Source organism: Poecile atricapillus, chromosome W (assembly GCF_030490865.1).
Source record: "Poecile atricapillus isolate bPoeAtr1 chromosome W, bPoeAtr1.hap1, whole genome shotgun sequence".
NCBI lineage: Eukaryota > Metazoa > Chordata > Aves > Passeriformes > Paridae > Poecile > Poecile atricapillus.
This window is the reverse complement of record NC_081288.1, coordinates 62,205,456-62,232,831: the sequence shown is the minus strand read 5'-3', so window position 1 is coordinate 62,232,831 and position 27,376 is coordinate 62,205,456. Positions and strand designations below refer to the sequence as shown.

The 27,376-nt window shown below is 48.1% G+C and overlaps 2 protein-coding genes across 2 annotated transcripts in view; one reads left to right on the top strand and one right to left on the bottom strand.

The window, feature by feature from the left end:
• LOC131591917 (laminin subunit beta-1-like) overlaps positions 1-23,775 on the bottom strand; it is a 42,644-nt gene extending 18,869 nt beyond the window's left edge. Inside the window, exons 1-23 of the mRNA XM_058863037.1 lie at positions 23,633-23,775; positions 23,309-23,478; positions 20,525-20,660; positions 18,494-18,567; positions 16,456-16,644; positions 16,285-16,348; positions 14,587-14,789; positions 13,193-13,313; positions 12,907-13,095; positions 12,457-12,636; positions 11,932-12,044; positions 11,021-11,100; positions 8,403-8,538; positions 6,184-6,342; positions 5,329-5,456; positions 4,755-4,878; positions 4,017-4,221; positions 3,714-3,857; positions 3,385-3,616; positions 2,707-2,870; positions 2,024-2,248; positions 994-1,211; positions 790-886 (exon numbers count right to left, since the gene is read on the bottom strand). Coding sequence (XP_058719020.1) covers positions 790-886; positions 994-1,211; positions 2,024-2,248; positions 2,707-2,870; positions 3,385-3,616; positions 3,714-3,857; positions 4,017-4,221; positions 4,755-4,878; positions 5,329-5,456; positions 6,184-6,342; positions 8,403-8,538; positions 11,021-11,100; positions 11,932-12,044; positions 12,457-12,636; positions 12,907-13,095; positions 13,193-13,313; positions 14,587-14,789; positions 16,285-16,348; positions 16,456-16,644; positions 18,494-18,567; positions 20,525-20,660; positions 23,309-23,478; positions 23,633-23,669 — 3,388 coding nt within the window. The 5' untranslated portion in view covers positions 23,670-23,775. The remainder of the gene's footprint in view (positions 1-789; positions 887-993; positions 1,212-2,023; positions 2,249-2,706; positions 2,871-3,384; positions 3,617-3,713; positions 3,858-4,016; positions 4,222-4,754; positions 4,879-5,328; positions 5,457-6,183; positions 6,343-8,402; positions 8,539-11,020; positions 11,101-11,931; positions 12,045-12,456; positions 12,637-12,906; positions 13,096-13,192; positions 13,314-14,586; positions 14,790-16,284; positions 16,349-16,455; positions 16,645-18,493; positions 18,568-20,524; positions 20,661-23,308; positions 23,479-23,632) is intronic.
• LOC131592104 (putative cuticle collagen 80) lies at positions 23,668-25,956 on the top strand. The gene is made up of 4 exons (XM_058863380.1): positions 23,668-23,677; positions 23,784-24,068; positions 24,889-24,983; positions 25,460-25,956. The coding sequence occupies exons 1-4, from the start codon at positions 23,668-23,670 to the stop codon at positions 25,517-25,519; spliced, it is 450 nt and encodes a 149-aa protein (XP_058719363.1). The 3' UTR covers positions 25,520-25,956.
• Positions 25,957-27,376: the final 1,420 nt, after the last annotated feature.

Sequence of the window (27,376 nt, the reverse complement as noted above, 5' to 3'; positions counted from 1 at the left end):
CCTATCTACCAAGATAATGGGCTCTAAGGTATCTCTATTGTAAGGGATTTATTAAAGACCGAAGCAAGCACATTCCTCCCTGCAGGAAAAAATAACTTAATCTATTGCAAACCCTACTGGCAAAGGGTTCTATTTGAACAGATCAGAGCTACAAGTTTGTTCTGGTCTGGACTATGTTTGAAGTTTCTTTTCCAGCTAACGAACAGACTTGTTTATAATGAAAGGACACAGGCCATCCAGTTTTCTAAACAGCCTACTCCATGGTGCTCTGTTTTACAGCATGTAGCTATGGCTATCCTGCTGCATGGTCTCTGCTTTCTCGTTTATTTTCATCTGAAATATAAGGAAAGTCTCCTAAATAAAAAACCTCCAGTCTCCATAAGAAGACACAAGAGCTGGTGGTCTTGAGCTACACACAACTGAAAGGCAAAGGAAACTGGTTTCCAGACCAGTTCTCAAACTCAAATGCTTGTGATATGTTTTTGTTATCATGCTGGCTTACCTGACAGCATTGCAACCTTACCCTTAAGAGTTTCTTCTAAGCAGAGAGGTTTGTTTCTAAATAAAGGTCAGACTAGAAAAACACAGACAAGCACAGGGCTGGGCTCCTGCCACATGTCCTATCCCACAAGGCATCAAAACCCCAGGGCAGACCCTACCATGCCTTTTTCCCTCTATTCCAAGGCTCAAGTGGGCTGCTCCTAGCAGGGGTGTCCTGGCGATGGTGTGCCCAGCCACACAGACATTTCCAAAAGGAACAGGTGGAGCAGGCACCAAGGTTGGACTCACCTAAGCACTCCACGCTTGGGTCACCCCAGAAGAGCTCCTGGCACTCCCGGCAGGTCCGGCCTCCAAAACCTGGCATGCAGTGGCACTGTCCTGTGAACTGCCGAAGCCAAAACACAAACCCATCAGGAGACATGAGCCTCTCAGCAGCTCGACCCTGCACCAGAGCAGAGGCCAAGCCTGTGGCACACACCTGTGCTCCCTCACCTCGTTGCAGGCAGGGCCGAGGGAGCGCGCGGGGTCGCAGTCGCACTGCTCGCAGCCAGTGCCGCTGGCCAGCCGCCACGTGTGGGGGGCACAGCGGTCACAGGTCTGCCCCACCACGTTCGGGAGGCACCGGCACTGCCCCGTGGCCGCCTCGCAGCGGCAGCTCTCCGAGCCCTCGCAGTCCTCCCGGACAGTGCCCAGGTAATTGCAGACGCACTCTGTGAGAGAAAGAGCATGGCACCTCCATGTCGACCTGCCCCCCGCTACCAGACTGCCCTCACTTCACATCTAGTTTATTTTCTGAGTCTGCAGGGGTGTGGGCAGATGTTGGCATGTCCCAATACTAGTGGCCAGGCCCGGCTGACCCAACACTGAATGGCACCCAGCACTGCTCAACAGCCCTCCTCATGTCCCATGGCTAGCCATCTCTATAGCTTCTGCCCCAGCAGCCACTTCAAGCAACCCAGCCCTCCCTGCTCTTCTCCATTCCTCCCTCTGTACAACCAAAGCCCAGGTCTGCCCAGCTCTCATCAGTCACCTATAGTGGCAGATCTGCTTGAAGTGGCCAAATGGCCAACAGCGAGCTCAGCTGCCCAGTGACCAGTCTGTCCCGCTGGGCTGTGCCTGATGCTGCAGGAGAGGTGGGTCTGCCTCCCCAACACCCATTTCAGCTTCCTATCATGGCCCCCATTGCCACTGCCCAACCACACCTGCAGGGATGTGGTATAAACAAAAGCCAACCCCCCCCCCGCCTTATCTCTGGAGTAGAGAGAAACAGAGACCAGTATCAAGAGAATAAAAAGCCCCCATCCTGCAAAATCCCCCTCCTTTCAGCAAATGTAAGTGCTGTCTCTGTCTTCCCTCTCAAGAGTAAAGGGCCCCCCTCCCGGTCAGGAGCCCCACCCAGCTGCAGGCAACTCCAGCTGGAAGTAAAGAAGTTTTTCCTCCACCCCAAATGCTCCCAGGCAAAAAGCGTTCAGGTGGCCACTGCTGCCCCCGACAAGGGGTGCTGGGGCTGCAGTCCACTCACTTCTGCAGTCCTGCTGCAGGGCACTCCCGTAGTAGCCCTCTCTGCAGAGGTGGCAGTTTTCACCCTCGGTGTGATAGAGGCACTTCACACATGCTCCGGTCCTCTTGTCACAGGCCTCTGGGTCAGTGGTGTCGATGTTGTTGTTGCACTGACACGGCTGGCAGGCGCCGCCAACCTCATCGGGGCTCCCAAAGAAGCCAGACGCACATTCATCACATCGACTGCCTGTTTGAACAAACAGGCACAGTGGGAATTGCCATCGCTGCTCCCAGTGCACAGCCCATAACCGGCAAGGCAATAAAGACCTTTATTGGGGGGCATTAACTGGATCATGTTTAAAGAAACAGAGACAGCCCTTGGTGAGACCGTGGCAACTTGGTGCAGAGCATGGATGGTACCACCCAGGGCACCAAGGCACGCTGCTTATCCCCTTGGTTTCAGTGCTGTCCTGCCCACCCTTTGCTGAACACTGGTCATCCCTTGCCACACTGATGGAGATGAGGGTCACGGTCATGCTGGCATAACACACCCAAGCCACTCTGCCCTGGCACCTTCCATGTGAGGCAACCCCCAGCAACAACCCACTGATGCTGGTGCTGTGGTCACATCTAGCCCATATGAACATACCCTCTCCCTGAGAGGTTCAATCCAACCAGCCACCCCTCCATACTCCCACCAAGTACCTATGTATCCCACGCTACAGACGCACACGACTTGCAGTGTGACTGGATCCTGGTAACAGCCACTGGCAAACTGGCGTCCACTCTCGGGGCCGTCAGGGCAAGGGCAGGGGCGGCAGTGGTCACCAGATCCCAGGATGGGGTCTCCATAGTAGCCAGCCTGGCACCTGCACGACAGGGTACACAGCATGCAGGGACTGCAGGCAAACACACTGCAGGCCTTGCTGTGACTAAGCTCAGATTTTCTACCACTGTGAGGAAGCAAAGGGCAGAAATATCCTTATGGCTCTCCCTTACCACTCAAGCTCCTAGCAGCTGTGTCCACAGACACAAATTTGCCTGGTTTACACCAGCATAGGAGATCCAAGGTTGGATGTCAGCCTTGCCACTGCGAGGCCTCTCAGAAGACTTGCAATGGCTCACTAAGGGCCTGGGGTCCCGCAGCGTACTCTTGGTCACTTATGCAGGTACTGCTGTGAGGTGCGAGCTTGCGGGCAGGGAAGAGGGGATCCCCCTGCCACCAATCTCCAGAACCACAAGTACTTCTCTGACTCCCCGGGCCCAGGGACTTTTCCTGTGGCTTAACACCTGCCTGAGCATCAGCACCAGAGAGGAACAGCTGCTGTGCCCACCCTGCTGTGGGGAAGAAGAGGGGCCAGGGAAAGGGCGCACATGCCATACCTCTCACAGTTGTGTCCGGCTGTGTGGTCTCGGCAGCTCAGGCACTCCCCGGTGTAGGGGTTGCAGTCATCAGCGTGGCCATTGCAGTGGCAGGGCTGGCAGCTGGGGAAGCCCCAGAAGCTGGGCAGGCAGCGGTCGCACTGCCGCCCGTACACCCCAGGGAAGCAGTGGCACTGGCCTGTCTCCACATCACAGAAGGTGTTGTAAGAGCCTCGGATGTGGCACTCACACGCTGCAAGGAGAGCGGGAGAGGAGCTGAGTTTCCAGGACAAGCCATAAACTCAGAGCCCCAACAACAGCACAGCCCAAGAGCCAAGGGTTTAACATACGTCGGCATCCACTCGGCCCAAACCCAAAGGTGCCAGGGGCACATCTGTCGCACTGTCTTCCAACAACGTTGGGACGACACTGGCACTGTCCTCCATTGGGGTCACACACTGAACTCAGGGAGCCCTGAGGGTCACACTGGCATGCTGAGCAGAGAAAAACATTGGAAAGAGTGAGCACTGTGGCACAGGACATGTATGCCCTGCCTCATCCCATGTACACGCCTTCCCCATGCAGACTGCTCTGCCTGCAAGCGCCATCCAGCTCCCATGCACAGCTTGCCCTACGAGTAGATGGTTACGTACATAATGCAGTCTCATGCAGTAGTGCAGAAATGCTGAATATTATGTTCTTGCAGACATCTGTCATGGGAGTTTTCACAACACTCCTGCTGTTTTCCAAACACCGGTATCTTTGGAAGGTTTCCCAAGCGCTGTTTGTGACCACGTCTTCGCCCGAGCCTCCCACTGTGAATATGTCCAGCGATTTGCAGTATGGCATGAGAACAAGCTACAAAATAATTTTACAATGACAAAAGTGTTACCACTTATAAACAGCCTCCACCAAAATTGTGAAAATTCAGTATTATCCCAGTTTCTAACCTTTTTTTGGCTAAAAAGCAAACAGCCAGACAGAATTTGGAAGGCAAATGACAGTATTTCTCTAGTTTTGGTGGAATACTTCTGGTATCTGACAAATTCTTACCAAATCTACCAAATTCTATCCATTCTAAAGAAGATTGACACTGTCATTGATTTTCATGACCTACATAACACACATTAGCCTCCCGAAAGAAACTATATGTCTGTGGACTAGCTGCAGTCCTGAAAAATACCTCAAAAGCCTCTTAGCAGAAAAACAACTCACATACTTTGAGGAACTTTTGAAGAAACCTATGCTGCATTATATTGTTCAGTTGAAATCTGACTTCAGCTGTAAGGAGCAATGCTGCAAAATACTACTTTGAATTTACACAGACACATGCCAGAGGAGATGCAAATATCCAGGCTTTTAAGAGCATCCCTGAAATAAATTCTGCTCACAGAGTCAATGAGTGTGTACGGGTTCTCTGTCTCCATATCCACCGAGGAGTACTGGGGCAGCTCCAGGCGGATGGTGTAATTCAGCCCCTTCTCGAAGCACACGGGCCGTGGGAGAACAACGTATCTGAATGAGGAACAGGAAACAGTCCTTACTTCAAACGCACGGCACTGTAAAGCATTTCAGGTGCCCCTATAAAGCAATCAAGATAACAGAAAGCAGCCAAGACCCAACAGAACAAAAGCTGTGATGTGAGAGAGGCGGTTTGGAGGCTTGTGGAAGTCAGAACCAAGAAAGGTTATCAGCAAGGTAAAGAGTCGAATCAATGTTCACTCACAGGCTGTGCAAACACCACCCCCTCCCTTTACTCAGTGAGCAAACCATATGAGAAAATGAGAATAAACTTAAAAGCTCTCAGTCTACAGACACACTACTAAATGTGGCTTTTATTACCCACTGGAAATTAATTTGCATCTATTTTCATAGAGATTACAGCAAACTAGAAATGTGACATTATCGTACTTCCATTTTTAAATATTTTTTTTCCTCTCCTTTTGTCTATCCAGTTTTACCAACCTGGATCCAGGTGGCAGTGAGATCACTTGATTATCATCATCAGGAACTGTGTTGCCACATCGGCTGCCTGTGGGAATCTTGCCTGGGCGCGAGACACTGATCACAGCTTTTTCCCACTGATCAGGCAACTAGGGAAAAAAGAAGGCTCATCAGCATCAAGTATTAATCATAAACCCCTGGAAGCATCCAGAGCTCAGGCCAGGAAAAGCATGAGCACAGACTGCGTGGTCACTGTGCTTTAGGGAGTATGTGGGCTACAGCTGCAGCATCAATGGGGCATCTACCAGCTGCAGGTGTGGGCTGAGAGCAAGGAGCAGGTGGCCAGCAGCCCCATCTGCATCATGGCATCACCAGGGAGGGGGTTTGGTGACCTCCTCTCACCTCTGAGTCCTGTATCTGAGTGTTCACTGCAGTTAGTTGCTGCCAAACTCTAGGCAAGGAGATGGCATTTTTCTCCTTCCCTTTACTCTGTGAATTATCAAAGCCAACTTCTTGCAAACTCTTGGCTACAGGCATTTAACATCCAAGATAGGCAATTTGCTTCCTAAGGTGCACAATGCCCGTCTGGCCAATAACAGATTTATAGTTTAATCTGTCCTGATGGGACTTGCTGCTTTTTAATTTGCTCATTAAACAGGTGCTGAAACAATGCAATAGTAAAACAAACTCTAGAACAAATAGTGCTAGAAATACTCAACATCATTTTGGATTTTCACACATCTCAGACATTTAACTGAGCACCTGTCCTTGTCTTTGAGCCCTGATGACTCCCTAAAGTGCCAGGCTCTTGTCAGTTGTGCACCAGGACAGCCAGCACCTGCTGGGAGGAAGCAATGCCCATACTCACAGACCCACCTGCGGCTCGTAGCGGATCAGAACATCATACTCCATGGAGTAGGGGATGTTGTCAATGTGGAATTCCAGGTACGACCCCTCAGGGACTCTCACAAATCCTATGCCTGTCCATGACGGTGTGCGGTCTGGTGTGTACTGGCGCTCTATTATGTTCACTCCCTACAAGACAGGGAACAGATATTTCAATACTGATCCATTAGATTTGCAAGTCCCATGGGAATACATGAAGTGTGGGGTTTTGCTGATGGATGACTTCTGGATTGCAGTATCCACTGTTTGCATCCCAGACAACACAAATTCTCTTTTAAATCCATATGTGTGCACACCATTGCCCTTTCACTTAACAACGTAACAAATGCAAGAGAGATAAAGCAAAACAAAACTGTACAACTCTTAATTTATTTCTCTCCTATGGTGCAGAATGAAATTTAAAAACTTGTTGTGAGTAACTAATTTACGAGCTATGACATCTCATTTACCATACAGATTTCCACATTGTACTTGTGGCAGTAGGATTCACTGCGGTGGCACATCACAGTTCCATTAACCACCCAAGCCTGAGTGCTAATTGCTTCCTGGTTACACCAGGCTGTTTCAAAGCAAGCCACTGCTCAAAATAACATTGGAAAAGCAGATTATGGCTTCAATGAACACGGTGTCACTAAAGAACAGAGATCCTAATCATTGACAGGTATAACAGCCAAATCAACACGTGGTCACCCTTCTCAGTCTGAGGTGTCAGGTTTTTTATCTGTTTTTTATATAAAGCAAAGAAGAGGAAAAAGGTAACAGAAAACAGAAACATGCTGTTCAAATTTCCTGTTTCAAGTGTATCTGTATCCACAAATAGTTCTCTCCATAGAACAACATCCTGTGAATTCCTAAGGAAGCTGCTTCAGTAGAAAGGGATAAAATGCAAGGAAATGTCTACATATATACATATCACTTCAGGATGTCCCATCATGTATTCTCACACTCTTTGAATAGAACTTGGCTGTAAGTTTTTAGCCTCTGACTTTGCACAAAGATCAGAGCTCCCCAGAAAGGATGGTAGGCAGGAAGTGAGCAAGGGCGTGCAGCTGTAGGAGCACAGGGGCTTGGCACTGCTTGTCAATCCCTGTAACTCTGTGCCACTGCATTTTGTCTTGTGTTGGGCCCCTACTTGGGAATTCAGAGTTTTATTCTATCATCAGATTTGTGAGAAAGCTTTTCAATATTGGTGCTTTTTAAAATTGTTTGTTCTGAAGGATTCAAAAGGCAAGCCAGCAGCACATCCCCTTGCTCTGTCTGGAGTGGATTTTTGTGCCAGGCTCTTCCATCCCTGAGCCTTGGAATGGCCTTGGGTACCACCGCTACAGCTGGGTGGACACAAATGCACCAAAAACCATGTGCTAGGCCATGTGCCCTCTGCTGTGGTACAAATTCTGTTCTGTGCTGTCTTCCATTTCTGATATGAGAGCAAAAATCCTCTGCCTTGGCTGAAACTGCAAAGTGGCTGCATTTTGCTCAAAATAAATAAATTAGGGCACCAAGTACCCTGATTGTAGGCAGTCAAGGATCTGCTTCTTTAGAGAAACAATTATTTCCATCTCCCTGATTCCTTGCTGGAGGCAAAAGTGAATGATATGATCACCTAGCTGCTATTAATGAATTGAAAGCAAGGCTGTGTGATGGGCAACAGAAAGCCAGAGATCCTGTTGTACCATGCCAGCAGGCAAAACAAACTAGAGGCAACCTCACTTACAAAAACAGTATTTTGCACAACCAATATGGTTTTAGGCATGTTACTGGTGTACAGAAACTATAAAAAGTGTGTCAATGTGCTTAAATATGTGCTTTGTTCACTCCTAGTGAAGTGCCACCAAAGAGAAGAGCCAGTGTCTGTGTCCTACCTCTAGAGATAAGAGAAGTGGATGTGGTAGGTACACATGCAGTGGGTACAGAGAGGGATGGTGGCAGAAAACAAACTGTACAGTCATGATCAAAAACAGGTTTAAAAAGAAGAATTGCAAATCCTCCTCTCTCAATTATTCCATTATTTATTGTGACTAAGATTGAAAAGCTATAGGCAAATGGTTTTCTGATACATTTTGGTTTTGTGTTTTCTATATTTTAATTGCAAAACACACAGGGTATAAAAGACTCCTCCAAGAGCCAACTGGTGAAACAACTTTCCCACAACTCTCCAGACAGTCCAGACCACTAAAACTGATACTCACAGGACCCAAGTTGGCTTCCTCTGCCTCGTAGAGGTAATGATCAAGTGAAATGAAGTAATAGCCAGGCTCCACTTGGTTGCACTGACGTCCAAACATGTGGGGCCGGCATTCACATTGGCCAGATTCACTTGAGCAGCTAAAATGGAAGAGCAATGAATTTACAACAGATCCCGGCTATGCTGAGACAATGTTGGAGCTGTCTTCTGCTTTGACATTTTAAATAACACAGGAGAAGAAGCACTTCTGAACACAGCAGACAGGAGATGCTCCTGGGCTCTGCAGCTGGGCCACCTGCACTACTAACATGGCAGCACAGTTGGAAGTACAGACCTGGTCCAACCCAGCTATCACACTCCAAAGCAACATCTAGGCTCAGGCTGGAAGCAAGCATGGACCAGGACCATTCCAGTGGGCAGTTTGCAAATAGTTTCCTCTGTTTGGGTGACAAGAGGATTTCATGCTATGGATGCAGTGGTTCCCTGGGACACAGGCACCCTGGGATTCTGACTTGCTACCAGATACAGCCAACAGGCACATCTGCCCTGAAGCCGAGGGCAGCCTTTGGCTCCTGCAAGCCACACAGGCAGCATATCGGTTTGTATGGTCTCAGGCAGAGCAAGAACATGCATGACCCTACATGCCCCAGGATGCTGAGCTGCTCTCACTTGCTGCACAGCATCCAGACAGGTCACCATCAGCAGCTACACAGGGCTGCTTTAGAGTAGGACAGACACAACCAGTGACATGGAACAGTCAGGGCCATCACCAGAAGGTCTGTCCAGAGTGACACACAGATTTCCTGTTCTTTCATAATGAGCCATTTTCTTTACTCAGTACAGCTCTATCCCCAAACTGCTTTCGGCTGTTTTATTGTCCCCAGAGTGTCTGCCCTGCATCCTGCATCCATTGAAGATCCCTCAAGCACATTGCAATTTTGCACACATCCAATCACACTTTTTCAAAGGAAGTTTTTTTGGTCCATCAAACTACACCTCTTTCTTTAGCTTTGAGTATGATATAAAAACATTTTCTAAAGGTAAATGCCTGTGGTTTCCATGAACAATCTCCAGACTCCTCAAGCCTCCAGACAATGAGTAATTTTTAACCTAAAGTGGTTTTGAAGTTGCAGAGATTCACTTAAATGTTCACTTTGAGATGCCAGAAGTGCCTTAGCTGTCCCAGAAGAGGAGCTGGGAAGTTTTCCCTCCAGGGAGACAATAACTCCACCACCTGGGTTACACCACAGGGATGAATTCTGGGCGAGGCACAGCATCCCACACCCTGAATGGGAGCCAGAAAGCAGCAATTCAGCAGCTGAGGAGCCCCAAGGAGGGCAAAGCTCCCCCTTCCTGATGACGTGAGAGAGTGAAGTCAGGAGCCAGAGCTGGGCTTTGCGGCTCTCCTGTGGCTGGAGGAAAGCACAGCTGCTGCCTGCCCATGCCAGGATGCTGCACGTCCCCTCCCCACATGGTTTTGCAATCGCTGGGTTCAGTGCATGGGAAACAGGCTGGGCTGTTACCCCAAAGCCCTGGAAGCAGCTGTGCTGGGGGAGCTGTTATGAGCTGTGTGGTGTAACCCATATGTGCGCAGGGGCAAGCACGGGGGAGTAAATAATCCCTAACATCCACACTGCTGTCTGCCAAGGGCTAATAATTCACTTGGGAGCAGACAGGAGAGATGGCCTGTGGGACATTCCCACGGCAATCCCTGATGCAGATGGGTGTCCGTAGGCTGTGACGACCTATGGGAGGCACACCAAGACGAGTCCCACACTCCCCCAGCATTGTCCCATGGGCTTCAGAGGGAAAGAGTTCTTTGACCCCCTTGGGAAACTTCTGTGGCTTTAGACAAAAGCATGACATTTCAAAGGGTTTGTGGAAGGAAGGGGAGAGGAAAAAAAAAAAAAAAGGAAAAGAACGTGCTGCTGTTGACATGTCAGGGGTTGGACACACACCTAGCACACAGAGAACTGCTCTGGTCAGAGAAGCAATCTGGCTACCCAGCACCCCACTGACAGGGCATCTAAGCCACTACTTTCCATGCAGATACTGATGGATACATATTCAAAACCTACAACTTTCTCTAAAAAATGTCCGCCTCCTCAGTGGCCACTTCCAGGTCCACATCCCACCCCACGCAGCACCTCTGGGGCAACAGAGCAGTACTGTGCAGCTAGCATGCTTCCCCTAGCAGCAGTGGGAGGAAAGATTGGGCAAAGGGTGATCTGGGAGCAAAGCAAGACCAGCCTGTCCATGTCACTGCCCGATTCCTGCTTTCATCCTGTAAGAGCAAAGCTTTTTAACAACCATGGTTATGCCATGGGTAACAGCCAAGGAAGAGCTTAATCCACATCTGGCTCCTACCTTGGCTGACAAAGGCAGGGCTACACTAAAATAGTTTTACATGTTCACCTGCACCAGTGGCAAACAGAGGCTGCTCAGCACAGAAGACACATGGATGCCGCATCACCCTTGCTACAATCAAGATCTACCACCTTCTGAAGCAGAAAGATGGTATCAAACATCCTCCCCCAGAGCACACTGAGCCCTGGATGCTGTGGTTGCAAAAACATGAAACTGGGTGAACGATTACAGGAGAGTAACTGGGCTGAGACTCACTTGTTGTTCAGTGCTCCTCCCTGGTCGCAGTCGCACGGCCGACATCCATCCATGTCGTTGCTCAGGCCCCAGTGCTCAGGCTGCAGGAGAAAACATCACCGGCGCTGTAACCTGGTGCACACTTAGTTCCATCTAACCCAAAGGCACATTTTTAAACAGAGCACAAGCTATCCCAGACTGCCCCACAACCCATGAATCCTGCTCCCCTGGTTGTGGGCCTACCCCCTAAGCACCAACACCACTTCCCTACCTGCTCTCCTCCCACCTTGTTGACCATTTCAAGGGCAAGAGAGCCACACATGGGGCAGTGAGTATTTGTGTAGGGCACTGCCCTTGCAGGACTGCTACTCTGCAACTTGCTTGCTGGATAGACAGACAGACAGACTTGTTTGGCTTTTCCGTGCAATTCACTGCTAGATAAGAGTTTCTCAGTGTTTGTATAAAGACATCCAGTTATCTGACAGTGTGTTTCTGTAACACTCCAGCATGCATAAACACTACATGGAAATGTATGTGTATGAAATAATCCCTGCCTAAAATAATGGCCAGTTTAGAAAGCAATTTTTTGGTAAGTTTCCCTGACCATTTCATCTTTCACCCCAGCAATGACTTCAGCAGAACAGCCCTAGATCCCTCATTTTCAGAGCAACCACAGGTATCCCAATGTCTCACTCCTTATGGTCCCAGGAATTAGACTGGAGGCTCTTGTCTGCCTTGACATGCATCCCAGGTCCCCAAAATACGCCACATTTCATGGCTCCTGACAGCCCAAGGTGCCCTCCACAGCCTGAATGCCATGCATGGGCTAGTAGGCAGTCAGAGACAGTGGCCAGCACCTTGCTCCATGCTTCCCACACTCCAGCCTCCCTCACACCAGTGTTGCCTAATTTATTTTACAATGAGCTACTTGCCAGACATTGATTGCACTGCTTTCCTGTCACCAGACGCTTACAATAGCAGTTTCCTGTCTCCGAATCACAAGGATTCCCCCCGGGGTGGGTACCCAGAGGATTACACGCACAAGCTGGATTGGGAAATACAAATAGCAGGTCAAAAGCAGGACTGGATTCGTATTTTAGACAGTGTTCAACTTAAATATATACATTAAAGTTTCTCCTCAATTCCCCATTATAGAAATTAATTTTGTTCTTTGCCCACCACCCATCCCAGTAAAACTTTCCTGGCCTAGAGGCTTATAATTGAAAAGGAATAAGGAAGATTATGCTATTTCCACTGAATACACTAGAAGGATCAAATGGCAAACTGCATTTTAAAGGCTGGTGGACTGAAAGCTAGGTCAAATCTACAGTAATGTTTTTCTTTAGCCAAAACATGAAAAAAAAAAAAAATCCATCCCACAAACCAACTTCTCCTGGCACTAACAGCTCCTCAAAGAGCTTTTGATCACACATAAAGGAACATACGTTTTTACTCACACTGACAGCCCGCTGGGTCATCAGCACTCAGGCCATAGAAACCTTCTTTGCAGAGGTCACAACGCTCCCCCTGGACAAATAATTTACAACGGCACTGTCCAGCAATGAGGCCGGTGGAGAAATCAGTGTAGCGGTCACAGATCCCCCCATTTTGGGAGCCAGCTGGGTCACAGTTGCAAGCTAAGAAGGAAGCACCACATGTGTTTTATTAACTGCTACAAAATTAAAGGACAAGTCTCACACTGAATTACTGAAATTCAGCTCTGTGTAGAAAAACTGTCACTCCTGCAAGTATTAGACATGACATGGGTTGGACACACAAGGACTGGGTAAATGTCTCTCAAAGAGAAAACAAAACCCAGCCAAGGCTCACTCAAGACCTCCAAGACAACCACCTTTGCTCAGGGATCCCAAGGCCATTCCCAGGCTGCCGAGTGGGGCTGCACTTACGCTCACAGACGTCAGGGTCCCGCAGATCTCTCTCCGGGTGCTGGAAGTAGAAGGGCTTGCACTGCTCACAGTTGCGTCCCACAGTGTTGTGCTGGCAGTCGTCACACACCCCACCGCTGGTGTTCCCCGTCGTCATGTACACAGCCATGTCAAAGTGGCACTGGCTGGAGTGGCCATTGCAGTTGCACTCTGTGACAGCCAAAGAACATGAAGACTTTTACACACAAGCACAAGTAACAGCATGTAAAGCTCATGGCACCCAGTTCTGCATTTTACTGCAACTCACTTTTGCATGCGTTACTATTGCGACCTTCAGCAGGGCGCCAGGGTAAGTCATGGTAGAAATCCAAACACTGCTCACAGTTTAATCCTTTGGTATTATGTCTGCACATGCAGTGACCATGAACCTGTAATTGAAAAAAAAAGGAAAAAAGAAGGAAAATAAATTAAAAAAAACCCTGTTGGTTATAAATGAAAAAAGGAAAAAACCCAAAGCATGAATGCAAAATAAAGCTAGCACATAATGGACATATACTTTTGGAGACTTTAAGCCATGTAATTGCATTTAGAAAAGGCATAAAGGGCCATAGGAATGTCCTTCACCTGCCCAGGTGTCCTCATACAAAGTTGTCCTTCTTTCCTTACTGGAACTAGTGCCTGAGTAAATGCTTTCAGAAATAAACAAGGAGAGCACAGTTCCACCCCAATAATCACAGAAGCCTCTTGGAACTAAAAGTTAGCTGTTTATTAGCTGGTAATTAGCTATTAACATGCATCTATTTATATCAGCAGGTCACTAGCCCAGTGCCCTCTTTCCAGCCCTGCCTTGGTTCTCAAAGCAAAGATAACAGCCAGTTTGGATGGCATTTATCCATCAGCCCCAGGCTTTGCCTTTGCCCAGTGTACTGAACAAGCACCAAGCAGACCAACAGTGGTTGTGTGACAGCTGCTGCCACAGACCACCAGCACTGTAGCCATGATGTTAAAGGCAAAGCTTGGGTGGAGACACTGACCCAAACACAGGGCAATGGAGCATACCCGGCTCGATGGCATCCTGCAGCTCTGGACAGCCCACACAACTGTCCCACATGCTCCCACATCTCCAACCAGTTAATAACTCACCCATTAACAGGGTGCTATTATTGCTTGTCATGCAAAAATCATGAGGAAAAACAGACCCCAGAAGGGATGTGGCACTTGTGCAGCAGCATACCATGGAGGCAATCAGAGTTTTCCTTCAGGGCCTGTGTTTATTAGGGCTACAACCTCCACTTCTGTGCTGGTAACGACTAATACAAACACAGGTTATGTTTGATTCACGAGAGTTTCAGCCTTTGATGCCTCTATTCCACTTCAATTTGGAGGTAACCAAGTCAACTCATACACTGGTGTCTGACCTAATAAGGTTACACTCCCTTCCTTCATTCCTACATTTCAATTTCATCAGCTCTTTAACATAATTAGAAAAGGAATGTAAAAAATTATCACATAATCTGAGATGTTTGATTAACACCAATAATAACAGATGTGTTTGCCAAGGAGGAATAATTATAACAGCTTTGTTGTTTGAAAATCAACCATGCAGGAGTGAGAGACAGTGTCATCTTTACATTTGTGTTCAAATCACTTAAAAAAGACACAGACAAGAAGAATTTCATGCAGAAAAGTGCAAATACTTACCATTCCTTCCACCTCCTCATCCAAGCCCTCCACGGGCGCACACTCACTGGCGTGCCCATAGCAGAAACAGTTCCCACGAACCACCATGTCGTAGATGGCATAGTAGTACTTCTCTCGGATCTCCATCCTGGAGTCCAAGAGGTTATCCCCCAGCGTGTGCAGCTTGACAAATTTGACTCTCAGATTTGTGATCTTTAATAGATCTGCAGGGGACACACACAAAATACCTAACCAGCAGGCCTGTTTTGGAATTATTTACTAGATAATATGCTGAATGGGAGAAAGCCAGGAGTGACCTCCTAAGCACGCTTCCTATGGGCAGATTAGATCAGATTTCATTTCAGCACCTACACATCACTTCACACTCCCCAAATTAAAAAAAAAAAAAAAGAAAAAAAAAGAAGTTGCATTATTTTACCACTACACTAACTATGTAGGTAAGTTTAAGCATAATTTAAAATAATGGTCTATTTTGTTATAGACATGCACAGGCACATCCGCAAACATTAAAGGCAAGGAGAAAAGCACCACCTAAAAGACACTGGTTCTTTGGGGTTTTAAAATATAAGATGGGTAAGGACTTGATATCAAGAAACTGCTGCCAAGTGGACCAGAATCCATTGGAGTTGTGAGACTTTTGGAAAAAGCCTTAGTTGGAAACAAAAACAAATAATTCTTCTTTTGTATACGCCCAACTTTCCTAGCAAATATAATTAGTTACATTTTGTGGGAAACACCCCATCACTGATCAAATAGAAAGAAGTTCTTGAGGGATGATCCATGGGAATACAATATTGCAGTAATTAATACCGTTCACATGTTTCCTTTGATATTGTGAATCCTATGCAATTTCTTACAGCCTTGAACTAGGCTTGACAAGGCACTTCAAGCCCATGAAAGCAGTTTCTCCTTTAAAATGTTGAGTAAAGGCAAAAACCAACATTAAACTCATAGCAACCAGCAGACACTCCTCTACTTCACATATTTCCTTTTGCTTCAGGTAGCTTTACACTGAGGGCCACGAACCCAACCTGAGAATGCATATTAAATCTGAGGTCAGCTTAAGGTCAAGCACTGCAGCTCCCTCAGGCCAAATGCCCTGCAAGGTTTCTCTTTAAGCCACTCTGAGTAACAGATCTCTCTACCTCTGCATTCATGGATTGCCGTGACCACGCACAAAACACTACAGCAAATTGTGGTTTATGACCAAATCTGTGTGGTCCAGCCATGCAGTGCCACCATGGCCAGCTGTTCCAAAGTCACAACTTTGTTCTGAAAAATAAAACGTTACCCCATTCATTTTAGCTGAAGTAAATGAAATAAATACCTTTGCAGCTCTGTTTATTTGCTTTTTGAGTACTATACAAGTACAGGACCACATTCCAAGGTTTCTCTTGGCAATTGCATGTATTTTGGGGAAAGAGGGTCCTGAATGAAAATAAATCCCTGCTCAATTAAGAAAAGGAGCAGCTCCAATGAAGTGTGCAAGAACAATCCCTTGAGTTCACAACACTGATCTTTATTTCCGAGCACATTACTGTCTGAGCCAGGAAAAGGAGCTGTACACAAAGGTATTCATATGACTTCAAAACTGCTACTGGGGCTAATGCATGACTTTGTTAGTGGATTAGTGGTTTTTGTAAGCAAGTAAGTACTGAAATGCTCTCAAATCAGCCTGAAAGGTAACTGCATACATACTCTGAATCCTTGGACTGTATGGATCTTCAATTCGAAAAGCAGGATCGAGAACACGATAAATTACCTGGAGGAAAAATCAAACAATGAAGATTCAGGTTCCAAAATAAGAGAATCTGAATTTCTAAGGAAAAAGTCTACACAATAAACATATTAGAAAAAAGTGTCTCTGACCTCTCCCTCTGTTGAAGGTTCAATATCAGAGTATCGGGAATCACAGATTATATCATCCACTTTCTTCATGGGTCCAGTTGAAATCCCAGGGAAGGAGCTCTCACAGTCATATGCAAAATACCTGTAAACTTGCCAAGTCTCTCCGAAGTCAGATGATCTTTCAATCAACATTGCAGCAGGACGGAATGTCTAACAGTAAGAAAAACAAGAGATTTAATTTGGTTTATTATTACTTACATTTACACTGAGTCTTATTAGTATGAGCAATCCACATGTCTGGATTTTAATCTCTCTCCCTGAACCGAATATTTCCAATATGTGGAAATATTGTAAATACCTCTCTGATGATATTCTGCTTTCTTCTCAGAGTCAGATACATGAAATAACACACATCAAACCACAGTGCCAGTCTTCAAAAGACAGCACTCAATGTCCAAGTGCTTGAACACACTTAAAATAAACTAGGAAACTTGTAAAGGTTTTTTTGATTCTAAACCTTTTCTGAAAAGTGGGGGTTAAAGTAGGGCTTTACAGAGACAAAAGGCTTTTTTCCCCACAGCTTGTGGAAACCAGCAGAGCCTTCTTCCTTGCTGTACCTCTTTGAGGGATCTTTTGCAAAGGACCTAATGGGCCTCTTCTCCTTACTCTAGGGAGCAGGAGGCCACTGCCAGTGCTTCCCTTCCAGCTCTAATGCCCAGAAGTTACTGCTGAGCAGGTACCTCTAATGCTCAGAGAAGACCCAGCATTTTCTCTCCTAGTCTGACCACATGACCTTTTGCAGCATCTCAGTGCCAACTGTCCTCTGTGCTGCCTTAAGAAAACCTTTATGGAGATTGAGAAGTTCAGCTTCATCCACTCATGCTGCACTTGACCCCCCCAGTCCCCAGTGACCCTCCTCCAGCTGCCCTCCCCAGACTCTGGCAGGCTGCATTTGCTTCACACAAACCAGTGTCCTTCTTACCTACATGTATTCAACTCTAGAACAAGAAATTAATGAAGTTTTGAAAAGATTTTAAATCCCTCTTACCTAAAAAAATAATGCTTTAATTTTTGTGCTGCCTTTCAAAAACCAGTTATTTATTTAACCCTGGCTTGTACCTACCAAGAAATGCCAACAATCTCTTCCTTAGTTTTATATATTCAGAGAAGGACCTCCTTGAGCCAAGCACAAAAGCATTTCAGTCACAGCTGGAAAGAAATTTTCTCTCTGCTTCCTGGCTGAAAATATCACCCAACTTAGAAACTAGTATCTCACCCAACAAAAAAATTTAGCAACCCAGAAGTAAGGCAGCTCAACTGTCTACAACACAAAGTCCACAAAGCATCATGAAAACTTTCCCCTGCAGTCTTCCTTCAGCAGACTGCAGACCAAGCCCCAGCACTGGGGTACGATGGCTGCAGCACCCACATCATGTCAGGGGTCTTTTGGGGGTCCCTCACTGCTGTCTTCAGTAGAAATTACCACCTTCCACCTCAGCCACCACCTTAAGGCACAGAGAGAAATCCTAGTTGACAGCACAGGAAAGAGGAACCAGCTGTCCTAGAAAGCTGATGCATAAAAATGAAGAGATTAATTTGTCCACATGGGAAGAGCATTTAGGACGTACAAGACAAGTTCTTCCAAGACATCTGTTTGTAAAAAAACAAAGACGCTCTGTGTACAGATGTTCCTTCTTCCTGAAGACCTTTCCATTTGTGAAATGAAAACTGATACCATGGCCAACTATTTTCAGGAAAAAAACCTTGCTACTATGTGACTTAGCTAACAATCTTCTAGAATACAACCACAAGACACACACCAACACAAAACCCAGCTTCAGCATGACTCCTTCTGCAGCCTCACTGGACTTGAAACACAAGTCAGAACTCAGCCTTTCTGCATGGCTTCGGCACTGGTTAATGGTTGGCAGATCCAAAAAATTCAGACCAAATAGTTCAGACAAAGCCCAAATCCCAAATATCAAATAGATGTGAAGGACTGTGAGACCTCTCATTTCCTCATGTTTTAGGGTTCAGGCTAAGGCTGTGGCTTCCTTACCTTGAAGGTCATAATGAGATGAGTGAAATGAAACTCAGCCTCCAAGTCCAGCTGGATAGTCACGTTTTCCAAACCTGCAGGGACAGAGAAAAGGTGTTCAGCAAACAAGGACACCTTCCAGTCTCTACATCTAAATTTTGCCAAAGTTCTTCACTCTGTTGGCATGAGACTATTTTCTTTACCACTTGGTTGTGTGTGAATGATGCTTTAGCGCGTGCCTGAGGTACAGGAGGACACACCAAGACCCTGCTGAAGAGTATCATGCATGGGATTCCTGCACATGATCAGCACCAAACACACCACACCCAGAGCCTGCAGTGCTGTTTGAGACAGAACCATGGCTGGCATCGCTGGATTTGGGGCAAGGACAGGACCACCACAAGCTGAGTCCTGGCACCAAAGCTCCCAGCAGGGACCTGCCAAGCTGGGGATGCTGAGCCCAGATCTGTGTGGTGGCCGCAGGCTGTTCTCCCACACCACAGCCTCTCTGGCAGCAGCAGCAAGCTTCTGCAGCCCTAACATCCCCAGTCTCATTATGTCTGGTGGGGGCCATTCCCCACCATTTTTCACTCACTCTGGACTTTCCTGTCCACAAGAATAGCTCCTTTATAACCTGGGTTTGATATGCTCCTAAAGCAACTATTACAGCCCCACTTTGCAATACCAAGCATAAAGAAAGTGGTGAGAGGCAAAAGGTTTTCCGAACTGCTGTAGGGACTACCTGTGGTCAAGGACTCTACACAGAAAGGAAGAAAAACAGTTAGAAATATTATTTTGCCTTGTGAAAAGAGCTCTCAAAACAGCTGGATACTAATTATACTGTAGTTAGAAATAAAAAATAAAATCCAGATTTACAGAGAGGAGAAAGGGTAAGAAATGAAAATAATAAAACAATAAGGCACTTAAATTTTTGACCAGCTGTAACCTTCTGTGAAGCATGCAGCAATGGTCCCTTATGCTGTATGCCTGAATAGATGAAAACATGAATTGGACAGAAAGAATCATTTGTTTTTTATTGTTGAGGGACATTTTCATGACCTTATGAGCTAAGAAACTTTTCTGTATGAATGCTGCCAAGCCTGTTGCAAAAAACATGAATTATCTGGAATGCTGGAAGAGAACCGCTGGAAGCAAGTGGCTTACTAGGTTGATCTAAATGGTTAAAAAAGGGATTTAGTGAAAACCTTTTTTTAATAGGCAGAAAAACTATTACAAATATTACCTTCTTTTTTCATATACAATAAGGCAGTTACTGCCAATGCATTTTCAGAAATCCCATCCTGTCCAGCTGGCTTTAAGGCTTTGGGGTAGGACTGCTGAGAAACCCTCACTGCCTTGTTTTGTGTATGAAGGCATGCCAAAAGCAGAACCAGAAAAGTAAAACAGGCGGAGGAAGGATTAAAAGAACAAAAACCCCACCAAATTTATATGTATTTTTTTGTTTTTAACTAGCTGGCTTGTTTCTGCAGTTCATTTTATTGCTTGGCAAATGTTACAGAAATTCAGGCAGCTCAGGAAAGAGAAGGCAGCTTGTAGGGTAAGAGATATCCCTGGCTTTACTGTTCTGGGGTAGGAAAAGGAACTTGGAGGTTTGCAGGCAGGCCAGCAGCCCCCAGCTCTGGCCAAACGCCTCCTTCCACAGCCTCCAGCCCCGCGGGAAGCCCTGCTGCGCTGCCTTGGCAGCACCACCCTGGGATATTTACTCCTGGAAGGCTGCTCTGCTCCTGCTGCCCAAATATGAGGGAGATCTGAGGCCAGTGTGGAAAACTCTTCTCTTTAGGAAAGGATTCTTGCAGAGCGCTTGGACTGCTGTTTCCAACACTCCTGGAGGACTGGGGGGGTGTTACAGATTAAGGACCGCTCCAGGGCACACAAAAGCAGCCAATTTTACTCATTGCTCCTCACACAGCGTGATCCTTCACAGGGCAGTAATCACCAGGCCAGAGATAACAGCAAACCCACAGGTACCCTTAAACAAAAGGAGGGAAAACAGCTCCCAGCCCCGGAAATTGCTCTGGACAAACCGCATACCATTTTCCGACTGCCACCAGAGCTTCAGGCGATTTGGAGCGAACGTGGTGACGACATTTTCAATGCGATGACTGTCGGGATTGAGAGTATCGTGGAAGGGGTCCTCCGAGTCACATATGAAACATTTTTTGTCCTCCTGAAACAACACGATAATTAGCATTACCGATTCTATCCATGGGGCAATAGTTGCTTCCTGCAGATAAGAGTATTTTCCATCCATATCACATTCCACTCATTTTGCTTGCAGTAGTCATCAAAGATTTTTTTTTTTTTTGTTGAAATGCTAAGTGTTTTTACCTTTATGAATTAATGCGAATTGCCAAATGGAAAATATGCCAGAAATTCCATAAAATTAATTTTTAGGGCAAGCATGTTTTCAATGAAAATTGCAGTTTCAGGAAATCTCTTCCAGCATACGTATTCTCCTCTGGAATTCAAAACCAACGGCAGCATCTACAGAAAATTGCTGAATTGCTTCTGTAAAAATGCATACGTGCAAAACTGCATCTTAACAACTTGTGTAAAATAACTCTGGCTTTTGGAAGCTGGCTTGGAGATGCAAGTTGCCTGCATTAGGGACACCTCCTGTGAGGCTTCAGTGCACATCAAGGGGCCCTCAGTGATTTAGCCCTTTTCTCTGAATTCAGCTTGTCAAACTCCAACTGTACATCTTCAGCTGGTATTACAATCCCAAACTGTGTACAGAAAGTCCATCTGCCCATATTACAAGGTCTGCCCAAGCAAAACCAGCTCGGAACAACTCTGGCATGTGCTGCTTGGGAAAACTGGAAGCTTCTTCACCAGGGGGACAAAACCTCATTGTGGCTATTACTACAAACAGTGCTGGTTTTGCATTGTCCTTCTGCCTAAAACCACCACTTTCTGATTGCAAGGGAGGATGCAAACTGAACCAAAAGGCAGGGTTCCTTCCCAGACAAACTGGAGGGGGTAGATGAGGGAGAGGAGTTCACTGGATGGCAGTGAAGGAGCCCCAACACACCAGCAACTCACGCCCATCCAAAGCTACACAGGCTTCATTCCTCCAGCATGGAGACAAACGCAATTCTTTGTCAGTCAAGAATGTGAGAGCTGGCAGGTCTGCACCACACAGGCTCTCCTTTTCACCAGTTCTGACTTCAGAGGCTCCTCCCAAGCTCAGGGCTTCACCTCCCACGAGCCTTCAAACACTCCTCCAGCAGAAAGAATGGCAAGAGCAGGGGTCGCAGGAAAGAAGTTCCCTACTATCTGCTCCAGGCTTCTCTCCCCCTGCACTTCATACCACAGCTTGCTCCTTCTCTGACCAAAACTGAATCCTAGAAGACCTAATTCTGCCAAGCACCCTGTGCAACCATGCCCCATATTACTAAAAGGATATTGGCACCTGCCACGATTTCTTCAATACCACACACTATGGTTCAGGGACATCCCAAATGCTGAACCGGGGCTGGGAGACCAAGGATATGGGCACATGAGAACTTCTGAAGTGATGCTTTCTACAAATGCACTTCAATATTTTTTGAGACAAGAAAATGTAACAAAGCACCTCTGCTGTCTTATTCTACCAGAGATGCTTATGTTGTTAAAGTCAATCCCAACATACACTGAAAATGTTCAGTGAAGCTAAATCCCATGTCAAATAAAGTATTAACTCTACTAGACAGTAGTTTATACGGTAAAACTAAAGGTGGGGAAAGGATGAAGGGAGAGTTGGTAACTTCAGGACACAAATGGGTCGAGTGCTACAGCCCCTCCTGCTTCCCGTGGTTTTCCTTCCAAGTGCCAGAATCCGGCCCTATTGTCTCTACAGTAATTCATCCGGAGATTATCCATTTACTTTCAGTTCAACAGAATTCCACGTATAACGGATAGTTTATTCTCCTCCACCATCCTTTCTGTCTCAGAGATTTTAAGTTTGGTGAGCTGCTTCTGGCTTTAAAAAGCTGCAGCTCACCAGATGTGCTGAGACAACCTTATTTGCATCCTTCCACTCCGAGACCATACACATGTAATTTCATTACGGGGATTGTGGACAAAACATTGCCGGGCCCTACAGCCCACTCTCCTTTAGGAAGCTGTCTAGACGGCTCCGAGCGAGCCTGGAAATAAAGCATTAATTGAACTTTCTGCAGCACATTCTTCCTTACTGGCCTCGATCAGGAAAGGGGGGGCGGGAGCCGAAAGCCGCGGGGGATTCCCTGGACCCGGGGTGTGCGGTCCAGCACGGAGCAGGATGCTGCCCCACCGGAGACCGCTGCCCGCGCCTCCCACCCGCCGGCGGCGGCTCGTCCTGCCGCCCCGGCCCGGGCGCTGCCCGCGGGCGTGCACCCCGTGCAGGCTCCCCTGAACCACGCAGGCTCCCCTTCCTGTGCAGCCCCGGCTCCCCTTCCCGGGCAGCCCCGGCTCCCCTTCCCGGGCAGCCCCGGCTCCCCTTCCCGGGCAGCCCCGGCTCTCCTTCCCGTGCAGCCCCGGCTCCCCTTTCCCGTGCAGCCCCGGCTCCCCTTCCCGGGCAGCCCCGGCTCCCCCTCCCGGGCAGCCCCGGCTCTCCTTCCCGTGCAGCCCCGGCTCTCCTTCCCGGGCAGCCCCGGCTCCCCTTCCCGGGCAGCCCCGGCTCTCCTTCCCGGGCAGCCCCGGCTCTCCTTCCCGTGCAGCCCCGGCTCCCCTTCCCGGGCAGCCCCCGCAGCCCCGGCGCCCCGCGCAGCAGGCGATGCCCGCCCCACCGCCGGCACCGAGCGCTGCGGCCGGCGCGGTGCCCGGGAGCGGTGCCCGCCCGCACCCGGCGCTCACCTGGAGGTGGCTGACGATGCAGTAGGGCTCGGGCTGGCGGAGGCCGCAGGTGGAGGAGGCGGAGAGGCGGGCGGCGCGGCCGATGAGCAGGTCGCCGGTGGCGGGGTAGCAGCTGCCCTCGGCGCAGCCATAGCTGTACTCGGGCTCCTGTGCCGCCGCGGGCCACAGCGCTGCGCGGCCGCGGAGGGAGAGAGGGGGACAGAGGGTGAGAGAGGGAAGCGGGAGCGTGGCCGAGCTGAGCGCCCCGAGCCGCCCCGGCGGGCGCTGCAGGGGCGCGTCCAGCCCGCCGTGCCCCGACGGCGGCCGGAGCGGAGCGGGAGTTACCGAGGCAGCAGCAGAGGTACAGCGGCAGGCGGCCCATGGCGGGCGGCCGGACGGGACGGGACAGGACAGGATGGGACAGGACGCGACGGGACGGGACGCGGCTGCCCCTCCACGCGCCGCCGAAAGCCGCTGCTCCGGCTGCTCCACGCAGGCGCCGCCGTTCCCGATCGCGGCCCCGCGCCGCCGGGTGCCCCCCGGCCCTCCTCCTCCTCCTCCGCCCCTCCGCATCCGCGGGGCTGGGCCGAGCCCCTCCCGCCCGGCCCCCCGCCCCGGGCCAGCCGGCCTTTCGCCGGGGCAGGGAGCCAGCCGTCGAGGAAGGGCAGCTCAGTTGGGCTGGGGACAGCGGACTGGGGACAGCGGACTGGGGAGATCCTGTCCGGCTGTAGTCAGGGAGCCCCGAGCGGGGGACCAGGGGCTCCAGCCGCCCGGGCCGCAGGTTGTGCTCTTCCCGCTGCTCCCCAGCGTCGGGAACGGGCTCTGGGCAGGGTGCGACAATCGGGAGGAGGCTGCGGATAGGTGGGGGGGAATAACGAATCGGGTGGCCCCTCCTTGCCCCTGTCAGAATCAATGAAGGAATGGGGTTATTGACCTAATCCTGCCTTCTGCCGGTAGTGTGGATGGAGCAGCTGGGCCCCTGTGAGGAAAGGATGGATGGATGGATGGATGGATGGATGGATGGATGGATGGATGGATGGATGGATGGACGGACGGACGGACAATGGTGCATGCTTATGTAGTAAGGTCAAAAACCCAGCAAAGAACCAGGGGGTTGGCAACTGTCACACGCAAGGCTCAGTACCCCACTCTGCCTGGTGCTGTGGTGCCAGCACGTGTGGCTCAGGAGTGCCATTCTTGGGGATGATGGCCATGCTGCCATATGTGGCCAGGTCTGGCGCTGGCACAGGCAGAGAGGCCCAACAAGCCTAGATCAGCCACTGCCAGGCTGTGTCGCACTCGCTGGGAGGACACTGTTACCTTCTCAGGGGCACTGGGGTGGCTGCAAGGAATGAATGGCTGTGCTGGAGCTGACCCTGTGCCCCAGCCTCACACATCAGTTCCCTGGCCTCTGCTAGGGAACATGTGGGTTTCATTGGCTGGTGGCAGTCCCCTCAGCACCCAGGGAAAAGGTTTACTGGTAAATAAACACCTAGGAGTCTGTATAAAAGATGGATGTGGCTGGGACAAATGCCTGGGTTTATATACCCAGGTTTTGCTTGTGCACGTGTAACACGTGTACTTGTGTAAATCTTTACCAGGTACCAGTGTCCCTCAAGAACACTTTGCCCTCACTATTTGCAGTGCCAGAATGAAAACACACCATGGTCTGTCTGGCCCAGCAAACCCTGCCAAGGTAGGTAAATATGTTCATTCTCATTTTACAGATGGATAAGCAGAAACAGGGAGATACCAAGTGACTTGCCCTAAAGGTTAAACACCAGGTTTGAAACATAACCCAAGACTCAGGATTAAAGAACTTGTGGAGCTGTTTCATTAAAGATATCCGTGAAATTAAATCATTCTAAATGGACAGGGCAGGAATTGTAATATTCTAAATATCTGCTGCAATTTGGTCTTCTAAATTCACAAAACAAATTCAGTTTCATAACCCTGTTACATTTTTAAGTTTCATTACAACAAATGTTTTTGTATCCTCACTAACAGAATTTTTTTTACTTTGCTGGTGTTAGAGCCTCCTCTGGTCCATGGCAGATGGGCAGTGGCATCACCCCATGTGCAACTGTTTAATTACCACTGGACTTCTTCTGCCTCTTATTTTTTCAACTTTTGTTGAAGTTTTCTCCTTTTGTTTTTTTTCTTGTTTCACAGCCTTGTAGAAGTCCTATCCTCCTGTATAGGCTCCTTTGTGCCTTGCCACAGAGAACATGAAAACGTGCTTTGTTCCAGCCTGGGGCTGACCCTGCCATGTGACATCAGGGATTGAGCTGGAGCTTCAGCCACAGACTGGGGTGGCCACCATCACCCACAACTGTGGTATTCTTTCAGACATAACCAAAACCACCACATTTCATGTGTGAGTAATTAGGAACAGGGAACTTGTGCTTCTCCCTCTCTGCAGTGCTCATGACAAATAGCGAGTGGGAGTATTTTAATTTGATTCTTCAAACGATAAAAATTCAATTTTGTGTCGTGCCCTATCCTTATGGTTGGTAAACCACCTCTACAGCCCTGGAGTGTCCATGTTTGTGCATGGTTGGAAGTCTTCTCAAAAAACAAAATTTCAGAATTTGACCCCAGTGGGACTCACTTGTTCACCCATTTTCTTAAAACACTGCAGTGGTTGAATGCCTGGTAGATAGAGCTGATGATATGATTTTGATTAAATAGATCTTTGATTATATGTCAGTCTGGTTGTGTTTGTATTTTGATTAATTCCACTGAATCCAAAATGCTCTACAGCAAGAAACTTAGTTCAATTCTTTTTCAAGAAACAGTTTTCTGAAGCCATTTCTGCCCACAAGGAAGAGGTCCAGGGGGAACTACAAATAGGTAGTTTTTATCTAGAAGCAGCATTTTCCCCACTAATTAACTTAAAAAAAAACACTTTGAAAGTTTTTGCATCATTTCCAATGGGAAATGCCTCAGAAGCTGTCACAGGATGGATTTGGAGTTCTGTGGCCACTGGTCCCATCGGATCTGCTTCCTTTGTGTGTCTGAGCATGCTTGGAGGCAGGCAGGGGAGGTTGGACTGTAGACTTTCTTGTTCCTGCTTCCGCTTTCCTTCCAGCTATTTCTGCTTCACCCCATGGATACATATCCTCTCAAGGCCTATTCAACTGCCTTGTTTCCTCATCCATGCAGCGTGTGGAAAGCCATACAGCAATTCTTCTAGTCAACAGTGTATTTTAGGAGGAAGTCCTCTTTCAACCTTTTGCTTGTGAATTCAGATTTTTAAAGCTATGAATGAAAGAATTTTGGTTTATATGCAATTGGGAATTTCTAAGAGCTTCAGTTTGCCTCTTCCAGGTGCAGTCCAGCAGAGATGCACTGAAACCTGCAGAAAATCCTTCATTACCTGGAGATCTGCATGGGAGCAGCTAGGTGTGTGCTTTGAGTAAAACAGAGATGTTTGATTTCATTATATCAAAGTCAGTCTAAATACAATTGTGATTCCAGCCTAGTAACTTAGAAAGAAACTTCACACATCACAGATGATTTTTTTAAAGTGCCAAAATTCAGAAAATGCTAACCCACAAATTCCATGTGTTCCTCCCTTCAGGTGGCTTTGTTAGATTATATCAAAATTATAATTTGATTCCATTGTTTTCACAATAGAATGTGTCACAGAGTAATGCGTGTTGCACATTGCCCTGGAGCACAGCTGGTTTGAGTTAGAGAAGTATCTGAAATCTCATCCTCCAGCACTTCCCACTCAAGCCCCCAGCGCATACCAGCGCTACTTCAGCTCTTGTAAACACGGGGTGATAACTATGCAGTGTTTATCTCCGTTGGATCGATGAGGATTGTTTCACGGGTGCTACTGCCATGGGTAAATGTTAAGAGCCCTGTGTTCCCGCAGAGCATTCCTCGTCTTACAGATGTGGTCTGGGTTACATCCGAGCTCTGAAGCAGCACAGTGCTGAATAAATCCCTCGCTGTGGGACAGGTCAGGAATGACACGACTGGCTTTGAATGGGGAAACTCCATCGTTAGTCTGCTCTGTGTCCAGCAGGAGTGTGTATACCAAGGGCGGGACTTTGAAATTGCGTGACTGAAGTCATTTCA

Coding starts and splice junctions, on each gene's coding strand:
- LOC131592104 (XM_058863380.1), top strand. Junction 24,069..24,888: donor TCCAGCCGCCCGGGCCGCAG/GTTGTGCTCTTC, acceptor AATCTTTACCAG/GTACCAGTGTCCCTCAAGAA. Junction 24,984..25,459: donor GCCCAGCAAACCCTGCCAAG/GTAGGTAAATAT, acceptor CTTGTTTCACAG/CCTTGTAGAAGTCCTATCCT.